The sequence below is a fragment of the Phaseolus vulgaris genome, chromosome 7 (genome assembly GCF_051622355.1).
Source record: "Phaseolus vulgaris cultivar YP4 chromosome 7, ASM5162235v1, whole genome shotgun sequence".
Lineage (NCBI taxonomy): Eukaryota > Viridiplantae > Streptophyta > Magnoliopsida > Fabales > Fabaceae > Phaseolus > Phaseolus vulgaris.
Genome location: NC_143504.1, coordinates 49,281,385 through 49,297,722, shown reverse-complemented (window position 1 = coordinate 49,297,722; position 16,338 = coordinate 49,281,385). Strand labels below are relative to the sequence as shown.

General features: G+C 31.3%; 2 protein-coding genes across 2 annotated transcripts; one reads left to right on the top strand and one right to left on the bottom strand.

The window, feature by feature from the left end:
* The first annotated feature begins 5,986 nt into the window (after positions 1 to 5,986).
* Positions 5,987 to 11,535, top strand: GR (glutathione reductase). The gene is made up of 11 exons (XM_068636707.1): positions 5,987 to 6,417; positions 7,173 to 7,398; positions 7,509 to 7,787; positions 7,870 to 8,046; positions 8,531 to 8,584; positions 8,681 to 8,829; positions 9,949 to 10,012; positions 10,120 to 10,290; positions 10,374 to 10,511; positions 10,912 to 11,007; positions 11,232 to 11,535. Exons 1-10 carry the CDS (start codon positions 6,065 to 6,067, stop codon positions 10,951 to 10,953), a joined length of 1,653 nt encoding a protein of 550 aa, XP_068492808.1. The 5' UTR covers positions 5,987 to 6,064; the 3' UTR covers positions 10,954 to 11,007; positions 11,232 to 11,535.
* Positions 11,536 to 12,773: 1,238 nt separating this feature from the next.
* LOC137829793 (phospholipase A1-Igamma1, chloroplastic) lies at positions 12,774 to 16,047 on the bottom strand. The gene is made up of 2 exons (XM_068636708.2): positions 14,533 to 16,047; positions 12,774 to 13,168 (listed from the first exon to the last, which is right to left on the bottom strand). The coding sequence occupies exons 1-2, from the start codon at positions 15,840 to 15,842 to the stop codon at positions 12,925 to 12,927; spliced, it is 1,554 nt and encodes a 517-aa protein (XP_068492809.1). The 5' UTR covers positions 15,843 to 16,047; the 3' UTR covers positions 12,774 to 12,924.
* Positions 16,048 to 16,338: the final 291 nt, after the last annotated feature.

The following is a 16,338-nucleotide window of genomic DNA, read 5'->3' as shown; positions in this document are numbered from 1 at the left end:
TAATTCATAAACAATATCATTACAAGACAAAAATTTGGATAATTTTTTATTCATATATTCACAATCATTACTAAACTCAATTCTTTTGATATTTTTTTTCTATTGACTTTTAATAGAACAAAATAAAATTAAATTAAAAGATCTCAAATTTACTTTTTCATAATATATGTTGTGAGACAAGTACAATTATAATAAAAGTAACAAACCATTTTGCTTTAGAAATAGATTCTAAAACAAGTTTTCAAACTTGAAAGTGAATCAAGTTAAATGAAAAATTATTCATATACAAATATGGGATAAGATGCATGATGATACTTTGATAATTGACAAATAAGAAAACATAAATTGAAGGAAGGGATGTACAAGTCTTTTATAACAAAGTGATATTTTCTTAATAATTAAAATTGTATTATTTATACAAAGTAATAAAATACACAATAAAAAAATTAAAGTTACTGAACCATTAAAATATTTTTGTAAACTTTTTTTCAGAAAGAAAAAATATTGGTTGATTAATTGAGATATATAAAACATAATTTTAAAGTTATATTCCTCAATTCACGTGTAATACACTATCATTATTACAATTATAATAACTCATGTGATCAATTCTTCTTAATCAATAATTCAAACACGTTGAAACAAATGACTAATATTATTAAATATAGTCTTTTCTTTCAGAAAATATAATTTAGAGAATTTTTTTTATTAAGGTTTACTACAATGATTTCTAGAAGTTTCACTTTTGTCAACTTTAAACCAAAAAATTGCGGTGGCTTCTCTCTCTCATTCTATTAATTTTTTTTTTCTCGTATTTAGTTCCCATATCACAGATTATGCAAATGGTAATTAGTAAAAAGTTAATGTGATTGATTATATAATAGAAAGTTAAAGTAAGAGCAATGATGGAAGTTTGACATGAAACACCTCTAATTAATTACAGGAAAAGCTGAAGATCCACCATTATGCGCCGCTACTCTCCTAGCTTTTAATGCAGATTAATAAACTAATTTGTCATGTGCCTATTAGCAACAAACACAATTTACTCATTAATTCAATCATTACTTTTTTTTTCTTGGTTCTACACGTATTTTAATCATTCATTGTGTTTTTGTTGGACACACGTATCAGTGTTTATACTAGTACGATATTTGTAAGACACTTATCGGTAAAGTGTTTAATTCAAAAAATATTTGTTGTATTTCTGAAAATTCTAGCACGGTTTTAACACAATTTTAAAAAGTATAAATATAATAATTTTTCAAAAACTCAAATTTATTGTATAAATTTTTATTATGATTATAAAAATAAAGAACAAATTATTTTGAACCAGTCATGAAAAACATCTTCCTGCTTCAAAAAAAAATATGAAACATACTTATGCACATAAATATTTATTATAAAAAAATATAAAATATACTTATGCACATAAATATTTATTATCAATTTATATAATTCATAATTATGTAATATATAGATCTGTGTCTTCACATTCTACATTTTTTTAAATTATACGTATTTCTGTATTCATATTTGTGTTGTATTTGTTTATGTGCTACATAGTTAATACACTACCAAAAAAAAAATTATCAATAGAGTTCAACATGGGTGAGGATTGAGACTTCATTGCAACAACCACTATTTAGGGAGAAACTCTTAATAGTAGAAAAATAAAAAACGTTAACGTTGTTCTTGTTGAAAACTTCAAAGCATTTTGCCTTAGAAATGGAATAAAGTGGAACTTTGAGGTAGCTTCACACACTACCTTTCATATCAAATATTCCCTTCTCTCAAGTGCTACACAGTTGTATCACAATGCACATTTATATTTTTATGTGAACTTCACTACCATATAATCTAAATGTCTATTTTTAAAAATCAAATTCAAATAAATTTAGAAATATAAAAGATGAAAATATGTTTTTAAATTTAAAAAATTTAAAGTTATAAATAAGAATAAGGACCCAACATTTAATTTAGTCTGTATGTTTTATACAAATGAATATTTTTCACAATTTATTATTACTTTATGACTATTTTATCAATATTAATAATCTTTCTCTCTCCTCTTTCATATTTTATCACATACATTTTTTTAACTACTTTCTTTATCAATTTTTCTTTTGATAATTTGATCAAAGGTTATATATTTTTAACATAATTTTTTTATTTAATAAAATACTAATTTCACATTTACTCTTTTCAAGTATGAAAATTTATTTTTTTTCACTTAAAATAACTAATATATATATTTTTAAAATTATAATTATATATTTTTTAAATTGTATTATTAAAATTAAAAAATATGAATACACAAGTGAAATATGAAACTTATTTTTGCTAATAATAATAATAATAATTTATATTATTATATAATTTATAACTATTAAGAAAGAGAATATTTTTATTAGGAATGACAATGCGAGACCGATTGTGCGGGCTACCTGCTAGAAAAAGACATAGGACAGTTGAGTATATTAATTCGCTGGCTCACTTAAGTTCGTCGTACATAATTTGCAGTCCATGTGGGGCAATGATAGGGTGGGACGGGTTAACTCGCATAACCCATAGGGAAAAACCTAACCCTCTTATATTTTGTTTCATTTTGTTATTCTTTCACTCACTTCATTTTGAAAAGAGTCTCTCAAATAAAATCATTTTCCACAAAGTTTTCTTCTATTTGTCCTCGCCCTTCCACTTTCGATCAAGTAATTCATTTCATGGTAGTAAGTATCGTTCGATTAATGATACGAATCATACAATTCACGATGTACAAAATGATATGAGTCGTGTAAACAATCATTTTTGTTCCTGTATTGCACGATACAAGTGTGAATCGTTCAAAAAATTGTAGGATTGTGAATCGATTCTGAATCAGGCCTTTAATCATGTTGCATTTTGTTTTGGGTTTTACCTCTGGTAAAAATCCTAACTTTTTTAACCATGAATTTGCTTCTCCTCCAACGATGATTCCTCTCTTCTCCTCTAATGACCCAAATGCAGTGAGAACCAAAAGGAGTTGCGACACATAAAGAATCAAGCAATGAGATAAGCGAATGGCGATGACGCCAATGGCAAGAGCAAATGACGGAGAAGCGAATTGTGGGAGGAACGAGACAGTAGGACAACGAGCAATGCAGGAGGTGTGGGAGCCATCGGAGGCACGGGAGGTGTGGAGGAGCGAGAAGAGTGAAAGTAAAATTTTGTTACAGTGTTAGTTATAGGAATCTTATGCGGCAACCACATTGTTTTTTTTAGGTTGTGTTGCTAAAATTGTGTGGTAAATTCATGTACGTACCACACTTAGGTTTAAATAAGAGGTTGTTTTGTTATTAATTGTATTTTTGCATGGTTATATATATATATATTATATATTTAAGTATATGTTACATTTTTTTGTTTATGAATCTTACAATTCATATTCATGATATGATTCACAATTCATAACATAATGATACATTACTTGTATCTCTGTCTCGCTCTTTAATTTCACACTCAAGTCGCCTCACCATGTTCTTGTCATAATTTATTTTATTTTTTATGGAGAAATTTCATATTTTATGATTTGAAATTTATGGTTCTTAATAAGACTTTTTTTACGCATTTAATCTAATAAATTATTATATTATGATCTGGATAGTGCAATAATGGATTGTCTTGTACTTGTATTTAATTTGGTATTTTTTGTTTGCATTTGGTGAAGATTCATATTATGACTTGAAAGGTTTAGGGATATTTATGCATCACGTGGATTGTGTGTTGATGTCTTTATAAGATGAAATTCAACTTACTTGATGCTTAAAAGTGCTCTTAAATATCAACATATTCTTTAAAACTTGTACTTTGTTGATAAATCTTATAAACATTGTTCTTCAGATAAAGGGTAAGAGAGAGTTTGACAAAAATTGTAGGTTCTTGTTACCATTTTATAACATCACTACCTTGATTTCTACCACAAGTTTTTCATACTTCCAACTTGTATTTTTTACAAATTGGAGAATTCAATGTTTGTTGATGGGAGATGTAAAAAATGAGGACAAACTAATTAAGAATATGACTAAATTGATGATAATCAAATTTGAAAAATATTGGGTTGAATATAGTGTTGTGCTTGTATGAGTGCAATTTTAGATCTAAGGATGAAGTTAGAAACATTGAGATTTTTGCTATGAAAAAAATGATTCACTTACTTGGAAGTTCAAAGGGAAAAAGAAATCAAGTAATACTCTAGCAAAGGTTTGACAACATCAACAAATATTCAAAAGCGTAAGCATAGACAATCTTCATCCTCATCTACTTCTAAATCATAAATTTTTTTAAAATATAAGTTGCTTTCTTTAATCTACTTCAATTAATTTTTTAGTTTTTATTGCACCTGTGCATTATATATGTTTTTAACTTATTACATCATAATAGAAATTAAAAAAACAGTTAATAAAACTAGAAAGATATTTAAATAAATCAACTTTGATTTTTGATTTTTTGTTGAGCAAATGAATGCGTTAAAGGCGTAGAAGAATATCAGTGAACACTTTTCAAATCTTACTTTAATATTGGAGATTTGTTGAACATTCCTGTTACTACAGTTGCATCTAATTCTATATTTAGCATTAATTATTGGATCTTTAACAAACATATGAATTGCCTTTTGCCTAAACATGTGGAAGCATGAATTTTTTGAGGAGTGACTGATTCTATTTAAACTCTATTATTACGAGCATATTTTTTTTATAAATTTAATAATAATTTTTTTGTTTTCATAACTATAACAAAAATAATTATCATTTTTACAAAGTTATTTATAGGTGTTGCACCTTAGGGTGTGAATTTATTTTTGGTTGGTGTATGTTATTATGCACACTAAACTTTTAATTTTGTTGTTGTCTTTGACTGTATAGTAATTATTTACCTTTTTAAATTGGATTTCATTCAATTTCCTATATTTATTTAACTGATGACTAATTAGTACATTAAAATGTGTTTTCCTATTTCAAATATTTTGTATAGACTAATTACATTAATTAATATGTAATAAATACTTTTAAATATCTAGGACCCTTTACTTTATTAAGGACTTGTTTTTATTTTATTTTTAATTAAAAATAATCACATCATTTTTAATCTGTTTCATGTTTTTGGAGATTTCTAAAAATAGTGACAACATTCTTTTGTAAATGTATAAAAGTAGAAAATAAAGTAACATATAAACTAAAAGAATTGTGATTAAAAATAAATAAACAGGAAATATTAAATAAATTAACCTTTAGTTTCTACAACTCTCGGTTTAACTGTATCATTTATTGTTATTTTAATTCAGTCTAATAGAAAAAGAAATTATTTTTTATGTCTATGATTTTTAATCACTTAAAGAAAATATATTTAAAAATGAGGTGAAATTGTACATTAGTTTTAAAATTAATCAGACACCTTTAAATATTTAAAGATAAGTTAGTTATTAATACACATTCAATATATTTACATAAAGATTTTTTTTATATGTAAAGATTGGGCTCATCTTACAAAATTTAAAATAATTCACACACACCGATTTATTTATTGAGCAGTACCTTAATCCATGTGAACTTATAATAATATATTAAAAATAATTATAATTTCACACCCTATATTAACATTATTATAATCTCAGTTTTTCTTTCTGTAGGAGTTAGAATCTAAGTTAATATCAATAGATAGGTTTGAATAAATTAATAAAATAGAAATTTAATTAACTTATTAATCCTTATAAATATGAAAATTTTGATTTTATTTTTTTAATTTTAAAGTTATTGAAAATAATTCTTGCAGCTTATAAAATCAAATATGATAGTATTTTAAATATGACATTTTTTTTGGAAGAGAACTGCACCTTCTTATTTCTTTAGTTTTGTGATAAACAAATATTTGAATAATGAATTTATTTAATTGGCATATAATTATAATATTATTTATTGAATATTATTTAGGGTTTTGTATTTAAAAAGTGAGAAGAAGAGTATAAAGTAATACTGGGAGAAGTAAAATTGCATAGACAGAGAAGAAGTGAAAAAAACAGAAATACAAAGCAATGGCAACGTCGTTCTCTTTCTCGCCATCGCTCTCTCTGAATACGCTCTCTCGGAATACGCTCTTCTTCACCAAGACGATTCCATTTTCTCGCTCTTCCTTTCTCCCTCGCTCTCTTTCCAAATCCCTAATCTCAATCTCCACGCGCCGCTGCACCTTCACCGTGCGCGCCCAATCCCAAAACGGAGCCGATGCTGTCGCCACCCACTACGACTTCGACCTCTTCACCATCGGAGCCGGCAGTGGTGGCGTTCGAGCTGCTCGCTTTGCCGCCAATAACGGTGCTTCTGTTGCCATCTGCGAGCTTCCTTTCTCAACCGTCTCTTCCGAAACCACCGGAGGAGTCGGCGGAACGTGAGATTCTCGTTTTCCCTCAGTTTTCACAATTTCGATTTGTTAAACTAGGGTTTCTTGTTGTGGAGGATAGGAATTCGTTGATTTCGGGCTAACCAAGCTCTTTTGATAAGTCACACTATTGGATATTTATTTGGCTTTTTTCATGCAACGTAATACAAATATTTAAATGCTCATATATCACTTTAACCTCTTTTAGTCCTCAAATTTTACAAGGGATTTAAAATACTAAGTGTAGGTATTAAAAAAAGATACTTTGAGTATGGATACTAAAAGATTTTTTTTGTAACTATGATGAACAGATTATTAATTAAACCTAATAAAAACAATCACTTGTATAGATAATATAATAAGGAAAATAAATAAATGTATTAAGCTACTCTCATATTAGCTTACATAATCTTATTTGTAGAAGTCCTATGCGTTAACTTCTTCAAAAGCTTATTTGAAGTATTGCATATAGCTAGTTTTAACTAATTGGAGAAACTTACCTCATTTTATTTTTATTCTACAATTGCTTGTTGAAAAAATTATCAAAGCCGGCTTATTATCTTTATGATAGCGTAATAATGACTGAGCCTTGAACTCAACCTGTGGTGGTTTTTATATGAATAAATGTTTACAAGTTAGCTATTTAGTCAATTTTCCCTGTATTATGGCCTTCTCACTGTATTCATTGATTGTATTCAGTTTTAGTTCCTTTGTAAAAGAATTCAAATGCTTCTTTTTATGTTTCCTTTGTCTTCTCCTTGTAGGTGTGTAATACGAGGATGCGTGCCAAAGAAGTTGCTGGTTTATGCATCAAAATTTGCTCATGAATTTGAAGAAAGTAATGGTTTTGGCTGGAGATATGGCAGTGAGCCCAAGCATGATTGGAGTAGTTTGATAGCTAATAAAAATGCTGAGTTGCAGCGTCTTACTGGCATCTACAAAAATATCTTGAACAATGCTGGAGTCAAGCTGATCGAAGGCCATGGAAAGGTAGGATAATGCTATGGCTTTGTTGAAGTACTTAATAGCTTTCTAGATATTAATCAAAAAATGAAGATTTTGTTTATATTTTATGGTGATATTGCTTTTGGAACCCACAGATTATAGATTCTCACACGGTTGATGTTAATGGGAAGCAATATTCAGCCAAACACATTTTAGTTGCTGTCGGAGGTCGCCCCTTCATTCCTGATATTCCTGGGAAGGAATATGCAATAGATTCAGATATTGCCCTTGATTTACCATCAAAACCTGGGAAAATAGCTATTGTTGGTGGTGGTTACATTGCCTTGGAGTTTGCTGGTATCTTTAATGGTTTGCAAAGCGAGGTTCATGTCTTTATACGGCAAAAGAAGGTTCTGAGGGGATTTGACGAAGAGGTATGCAATCATGAATGATATAATTGGAGAATTGTTACTGCTTAATAAACTATCTCATTCAAATTGCAAACTATGTCCGCAGATAAGAGATTTTATTACAGAACAAATGTCTCTGAGAGGTATTGAATTCCATAACGAGGAGTCTCCCCAAGCTATCACAAAGTCAGCTGATGGTACATTCTCTTTAAAAACCAACAAAGGTACAGTGGACGGTTTCTCACATATTATGTTTGCTACTGGACGAAGACCTAATACTAAGGTATTATTTTCAATTATATAGTTTTACTTTTCTGTAGCTACCTGTTTGAAATCCAAATATGTGCCAATATATTTTAGATTAGAAAATGATTTAGAGGTGAGGAATTTGATGGACCTTGCCAATATTGACTTTCAATTTGAAAATCATGTTAACAACTTAACATTATTGAATAGATCAATAGAAGTAGTTTTTTTTAACTATTGTTTTAGTCTATTATGTGCCAATATTTTCCCCAAGTTATGTGCTTAATTTTCTTTGAATAATTGCTGCATGCTAGTTTCTGTCTTTATTAAAGGTTGGGAACTTCTGAACTCCGGTTTATTTGCCCTTGCTCCTTAGTTGGCCCTGTTTTCTTAAGGGTTACGTTACATGTTTCAAATTTAATATTTAAATTTTTTACTTTGCAAACATCTTATTTCTATACATTGAACAGAAAGAGACAAAAGCATAGTGAATATATTTATCAACTGCAATTTCACTGCAGAACTTAGGGCTGGAGACTGCTGGTGTGAAACTAGCTAAAGATGGAGCAATAGAGGTAATTTAAGCTTTATCATTTGTTCTATTTAGTGTATATTCATATGATTTTGGTCTTACTTATACTTCCTAAATCTGGTCTCACTCTTCGCCCCAGGTTGATGAATACTCTCAAACATCAGTTCCTTCAATTTGGGCAGTTGGAGATGTTACAAACAGAATAAATCTGACCCCAGTTGCTTTGATGGAGGGAGGGGCATTGGTGAAAACACTGTTTCAGGATAACCCAACAAAACCTGATTATAGGTATTATATACATTATGCATCATGTTTTTAGGTATTTATTTGCAATATGCTGGAGCTCAGATGGATTTTTTAAACAAAATATCATTGATAATAATTGGTAAAAAAACTGAATAGTGTGTAAAAGTAGTCCTGTGACAATATCGATTGCTTATAAAGTTTGTATAAAACATAGCTTGACTTTTTGTATTATTACTATTGCTTCATACCTATTAAATATAATCTGTCCATTTATTGCTATTCAATCCTGGGATAATCATTTTAACTGCTTACTTTTTAATGTTAAAAACACAATGAAATATCCTGCCCGCTGGACTTCAGAAAACATTTCTTTGAGATGTCAATTTAGCCAGTTATATAGTGTAATTATTAACCTTCAACACGTGCTAAAAGACTCCATATTCTACTATTTTGAATCTTCAAGATTTGCTGATATATTTTAAGAAACCAGTGTTAGAATTGCAAGAAATTCATATATAGCCTTCATATATATAGCTGGTCTGGGACTGTTCACAGAGAATGTCATTATAGAAAATCCTACTATTGAATCATGGGTATCTATTCTGCCAATCTTGCACATTACAATTTTGAAATATTTTTATTTGTTTTAAAGCTTGTTCATAAATCTTTGATTATAAAAGAAGTAATTGACAATGTATCTGAATTACATTTCTGATGGAATTAATGAAACCATTTGTTAAAAGGTCAAACTACTTTGAATTCCGTTAACTTATTTGTAAATATTGAGGATAGAGCTTGAGTAGTTCAGCAAAGGTGAAGAAACGAAAATCTTTATTGTATTTCAAACAGTTTGAAATTTTCGTTCCTTAGCATACTTTCTATTTGTTGGGACCCAACCAAATAGAATTTCACCCAATAGTTAATAATAGAGAAACTGTTAAAAAGAAAAATGCCAAACACTGTCTTGCTAGTAAATCCTCTCTTCAGTAATTTACTAGTGCATACATTATGCTCTAGCTTTCCGTTTCCATAATGTAAAGAATCACTCATTCCTGAATGCGCACATAATATCGGAAGCTAATCTTGGTAGCTTTTACACTGCTGGTGTTTTAGTAAATTCATACCTTCCCAACTGATTCTGTTTCTTTCCTCTTTATCTAGAGCTGTTCCTTCCGCTGTATTTTCTCAACCACCAATTGGACAAGTTGGTCTCACTGAAGAACAGGTGAGAGAATTATGTGGTGTCTGATTCTCATACATGCAAAAGGCCTTGTGCATATTTTAATCAGTTGTGCAGATTAATGTTTTATGATTTTTTTTGTGATTTTCCAGGCTGTACAGCAATATGGAGATATTGACATCTTCACTGCAAATTTTAGGCCGCTGAAAGCTACTCTCTCTGGGCTTCCAGACCGGGCGTTTATGAAGTTATTAGTCTCTGCAAAAACAAATCAAGTTGTGGGTTTGCATATGTGTGGAGAAGATGCTCCTGAAATTATACAGGTCTTTGTTGCTACAGCTGCTCTGTATTGCTTTGTTATACGTGAAATTTCAATTCACTTGATATGCATTTGCTTGATGCCCAGGGGTTTGCAATTGCTATTAAAGCGGGCTTGACCAAGGCTGAGTTTGATGCCACTGTAGGCGTTCACCCAAGTGCAGCTGAGGAATTTGTTACCATGAGGACTCCTACTAGGAAGATTAGAAAGAGTCAATCATCTGAGGTAAGTAGAAGATTCTCAGCTTGTGTTTCATTGATTTCTTGTCCAGAAGGTCATGCATTTTGGTCAACAAAATGAATACTTAAGTGATTTAAGTGGTAATGAATAATACATCAACCATACTTTGATCTTTAGAATTGAAGGACAGTACATTTATGAAAAATAACAATAAAACATAGCTGGGGCTGCCCTGTTTTTTCCATGCACGACTGACTATCGAATCCAAAGTCTGGCTGTTGTATTCCCCTCCTAGGTCTGGCAATATGACATTCATTTGGGCTTTTAAAGTCTGTAATTTTCAACATTGATGATGCGTGCTCTTCTAACAATTTCGAATTGCTAGTTTTGTAAATTTCTATAATAAACTTGCCGTATGAGTAATGGTTGTTCTGTTTAATACCAGGGAAAGTCGGGTTCTGACGTAAAAGCTGCAGCAGGAGTTTAACAATTGTGCTCTGCTTAATTGTTATACTTAAGAAAAACCAGTCGGTGACTCAAGGTATCAATGAATTTCTGTTTCTTAAAAGAATACATATTTTTCGTAGGCACGTACTGAGTTAATTTTTTTTAATGGTGAGTTAGGACTTCACTATTTTAATGTCAGTAGATATTAGTATTTTGTTTGTGCAGTGGTGCCATATCACACGTGGACAAAAAAATTACGAAATGATGTGATTTCAGTAACTGACAGGGTTAGTTGTCTTTGATCTGATTCTTAACCAGGCTGGTTGTCACTGAAATTATCGTGATTGTCAAATTGTTGGAAGAAATTCAGGACGATCTTCAGCAACTGAGTTTTCAGCATAGTACATCCAATATTGAATCGACCCCGCAAAAGGAGAGTGAAATTTTCGTTGCCATTTTTTTCCATTTTGTAATTTAAATCATTTTTCCTTTGCCAGTCCCTTCACGTACAAAAATAAGAGAAAATTCCGTTAGAGAGTTTCATTTTAAAAGTCTTTCTGTAAGTGGGAATTGAGACAAAAAACAATGATCAGCATGAATAATAATTCTCTTTTCTAATTTACATGACGTTTTTCATCTCTATATTTGCAATCTCTATATGGGTATGATGTTTTTCCTCTATCATTGTCTAAATCTTCATGATCATCGTTATTAGATATAGGTGCCTCTCAACTACTTCCTCAAACACTGCACTTCTTCTTCCTCTGCAACCTCTGGAACCTCTCTAGTTTCAGGAGGTTGTCACCCTTCGTCAACAGCATTAATCATCCTCACACTAAAATAATTATGAGTGCAATAATCTTTGATCATTGTCAAACTCCATCACCACATAACAATGTTGTAATTCAACCTTTATGAGATCAGATTTAACACGTGATTATTTTATTAATTTCTGGATCATTATTTAAATATTAATTTATGTATTAACAGTTTTTCTATCCATTTTGGCCATATTTTATTTATCAACAACCATATTTTATGTTTAGACATGGTATCACATTCTAAAAAAATTATTTTTACCTTTACAAAACTAATTTTTTTCAGTCTTAAATCACCTAAACAAAATATATTAAAAATATTTAAACACGATATTAAAAACATCCAATCATAACATGAAATAAGTAAACATAATCTTAAGTTGTTCAAGTGTAAATCATAACTAAATAACATTTTCATTTCTCACATTAGCGATGAATTTGCTAGAGGCATGACATACACAGTAAAACTTTTATTTCCTTGCAAATTCATCTCTAAATTCTAGAATTTAATTTAACTAGAGTTATTCATTTGATGGCAATTTTGTAGTTAAGTCGTCAGAGAAATATTTTGTCGCCAATCCATTATAAAGTCCAGATAATAATATTTTAATTTAGCAACTAATTATTCCTTAGCAAATGTTTTACAAAGCTAATGAGAGAAATATTTTCTTCATAATCCTTCTTGCATCTGACCAAGTTAAAGTATATGATTTAGTATTCGACACAATTCCCATGCCAAGTAATAGGAAAAAACTATAAATGATTATTTTTAATTTTAAGATATATTGGTATGTAACTACAAACTTTTTTTCCAAGTAATTACACACCTATAGTTTAAATTTTTTGAATTTATATATTAAATTAAATTAAATTATAATAATAATTTATTATGTCATATTTAATTATTTTGTATATGTTTATATAATACTTTATTATGTAATAATTAATTATCTTATATATGTTTATATATTTAGAATGATTAAATAATGTATAACACATTTCAATTATATTTTTTTCATATGAAATTTAATTCATATATAAATAATTTAAAAATATAAACTATTATTTAATACTTATATTTACTTACATAGCAATAAGCTGAGTTACAGTTTTACAATGATAATTTTATGCAGATTAATTGTTAATGATGATGCAGGCACATAGCAGAATGTTGTTGGAAGCATTAATAATGTTCAGGTATGAGATGAAGTGAGACCGAGTTGGGTGAGATGGTGATGCATATCTTGAGGGTGAACCTGAAGCTTTGGTCGTTCAGGCTGCATCCACCGTCCATTGCTTCTGATCATACCCTTGTTCGCATCTTGTCTCCAGTTTGGTGGAATCATGTGATGGTCTTTCAAGAAGTCACATCCCTTGTTCACCAGAGCAGGATCTCTTCCACTCGCTAGCACGAACCTTTCACCCTTTCCATGGTATCTGCAAATTCATCATCATCATCATCATCTTTAATTATCTTTTCAATTCTTCAAAAACACTTCTGCTCAACATCATTTTTTCTAATATTTTTATGGCTGTAAGAATACGTGGTTTCTTAGGTTTGACCAAACAACTATAACTAGTAATATAAACACCAATGGCAACAAATTATATTGACTGGGAAAAACTCTTGACGTGCCAATGCCACTATTTACTTACTAATTTATGATTCTTATCTTCCATCTATTTTATTACCACTGTACATATCTATGAAGACAAAAAAATGTTGAGGACGATGCTTCACTGATTAATTCAAATATTGAATCCTTACAATACCAATCTATCCCTTTCCCTCCACCAAATCACTATTTTAATAAGTGTCTCTACCATTATATATTAGGTTGCTCTTATCGTGATGAGTTATTGCATGTTAAAATAATCAATGCACACTACAATCTATTACTATCTCACCTAATAGCAACTAACTTGCAACTAATATATTATGTTATTTATTCTTCTTTACAAAATGTGTTTTTCATTTTCTTTAAAAATATTATATATTTATATTTTTTTATCAGCATTATATATTTATATTTTTTTTATCAGCATTATATATTTATATCACTATTACAATAAAAATCAATTTTAAAGAAAAATAAATAAATATGAAAAGGTTATATTTCAAAATAAAAAAAATATATATTAAAAATTATATTTATTATTTTTCCTCTTAAATATCACGCTTTAATAAATGAAAGCTGATCTCTCTTCTATTCTTACAATTCTTTTTTAATTCATTGAAAACAAACTACATAAATCCTCACATTTTGATCTACAACAACAATGCATGAGCCGACGCAAACAGGAACTTTAAAAATTTAGTTTGTGATGTTGAAATTCTTCCCTAACCTGCATCATAACAATAAATTTTGACCTAGATTTAACGGAGACGAACATGATTAAACAGCTGATCTCTCATCTACCTTTCTTCACTTTTCATTTCGTCCCATTGCCAACTATATACCATTCTATGTTCAACTGACAACACAACTTTTTTTCTCTCTCTTTTCCTTTCGATAATATATCATTAAAAAACATATATATATTGCACGATTTTATTTTATTTTATTTAAGCGTAATGTGAAATTGAAACTAATACAATACTTTGTAGTTTGACTTTATGGTTTAAAAAAAATTTATATATGGATTTTAATTGGATAATTAAAAATTGCATTCAACTAATGCACTACAGAGTTTAATAATTATAGTTAGTTGATTTAAAAAAATAACATTTAGATACACGTAAATGCATGCAGTGGAGAGAAGGTCAAAAGAAATGAAAGTAGTTGAAAGTTGAAACTGACCCGTCGAGAAGATGCAGAAGAGCTTCCAAGTTATGGGCGCATACTGCATCACCATTGGGGTTCAGGAACGGCGATTTCTTGTGGTCCAGCGCCAGCTCCACCCCAACGTGCGAGTAGCTCCACGGCAGCCCCTCCGCCACCTTCATCACCGCCGCCGGCAACTGCTCGTTAAAAAACAATCCGGGAGCCTTGGGCACCACGTCATGCTTGTTCACCACCCTCAACACCTTCACCCCCAGCCTCTCCAACCTCTCCTTAAACCTCACGTTCCCCACCCGCGGCCCGGAAAACGACATCACCGTAACCCCCACACCCCTACCATCCCTCATAGTATTCGCTCCCGTCTCCGCAATGTCATAGGCGCTCAAAATCGCCAACGCACTCCCCAAACTATGCCCAGTGATTGTGATGCTCACTTCCTCGTCTCTATAAATCTCCAGCAATCTCTTCACCTCCGTCAAAACCTGTTCCCGCGCGGAGAACTTGCAGTAACTGCAACTCTCTTCTTTATCTGTGTAAAGTTCTAGAAACCCTGATTCTACCTTCACCGTCTGATCGGGACACGGGATCCCGTTTGACGAGATTGGTTTGAGGAAGTCCATGAGGTCCGCCACCCACTCGAGGCAGGTGACGGTGCCGCGCCAGGCGATGGTGATGTCGCGTCGGCCGAGACGGGTGGTCATGGCGTGGTCAGAAACGGCGACGTACCCCGCCCAATTGGCGTTCTTGCTCCACATCTTGGACCAGCGCGAGTGCTTGAAGAAGTTGGGGAGGTTGATGTTGGCCGTTGCGTAGAGGTAGCGCGTGACGGTGTAGCCGACGAGGGGCATTTCGAGGGAGGAGAAGAAGTTGCGGGGCGTGAACCTGCAGCTGCCGCAGTACTTGGAGAAGGGGTCGAAGTCGAAGGCGTCGTAGCAGGCCTGGGCCATGTCGCCGTAGCGGATGGTTTCCATCCGCAAGAGAGGGTCCATGGGCTCCAGAAGCCCGGCCCAGTCGCTCTCACCTTGGATTTGGCGCCAGGCTTCGGGGAGGCGTTCCAGGTGGTCCTCTAGCTTGGGTTTGTAGTTGCTTGTGTGCGTGTGAAGCGTTGTTGCTTCCTCATGCTCTTGCTCTCTCACGGTGGAAGTTGAGGACTTCTCACCTGTGGCTAGTTTTATTGAGTTCTGGGTTCGTCTGAAAGGTGTTTGGAATTTGGAGTGCCCTAATGGGAAGGTAAGTTGGTGCGGTTTGTTGAAGGAAATGAACATGTTTGAGATTGAAGGTGCAGCCATCTTGTTGGGGAAGAAGAACCCTTCCTCTCTATAAACCATTTATATAAACTATTCATACCCTACAAATATTTTATACTAATAATATTATTTATTTATTTCTACCTTAAAATGGACACTTTTTGTATTTTTATTTATTTATTTTCTTACTTGCAACATGAAAACTGGAAAGTCCACCCTGTAATATTTTTCATAATACAAGTGTGTACAGCCTGGTGGATTTGGAGAATCGGATTGGAGTGGGTTTTATTATTAATTAATTTGTGTTATTCATATAGCAAATGGAAATGGAAAATAACTGCTCAACAACACGAGACTACTATATTTATGGTCAATCACCCTCTCTAATCACCTTCCAATCTTATTATCTTCTAAACCATTTTAAATAACAAGTGGGTTAATTATATTTAGAGATGGATAACAATCGCTAACTTTTAGCATAAAAGATTTTTCACTTAAAACAAAAAAGTTCAGAAGCAAAAATCAAAAATAATTTTTGATGATCTAAACAGAGTATATATATAAAAAAAAAACACAA

Bases quoted from the DNA above. Each gene is read 5' to 3' on its own strand.
- GR (XM_068636707.1), top strand. From the start codon at position 6,065: ATGGCAACGTCGTTCTCTTTCTCGCCATCGCTCTCTCTGAATACGCTC. The intron at 8,047-8,530 runs GTATTATTTTCA...ATTTCACTGCAG, and splicing joins GACGAAGACCTAATACTAAG to AACTTAGGGCTGGAGACTGC. The intron at 10,291-10,373 runs GTCTTTGTTGCT...CTTGATGCCCAG, and splicing joins ATGCTCCTGAAATTATACAG to GGGTTTGCAATTGCTATTAA.
- LOC137829793 (XM_068636708.2), bottom strand. From the start codon at position 15,842: ATGGTTTATAGAGAGGAAGGGTTCTTCTTCCCCAACAAGATGGCTGCA. The intron at 13,169-14,532 runs GTCAGTTTCAAC...ATGAATTTGCAG, and splicing joins CTTCTGCATCTTCTCGACGG to ATACCATGGAAAGGGTGAAA.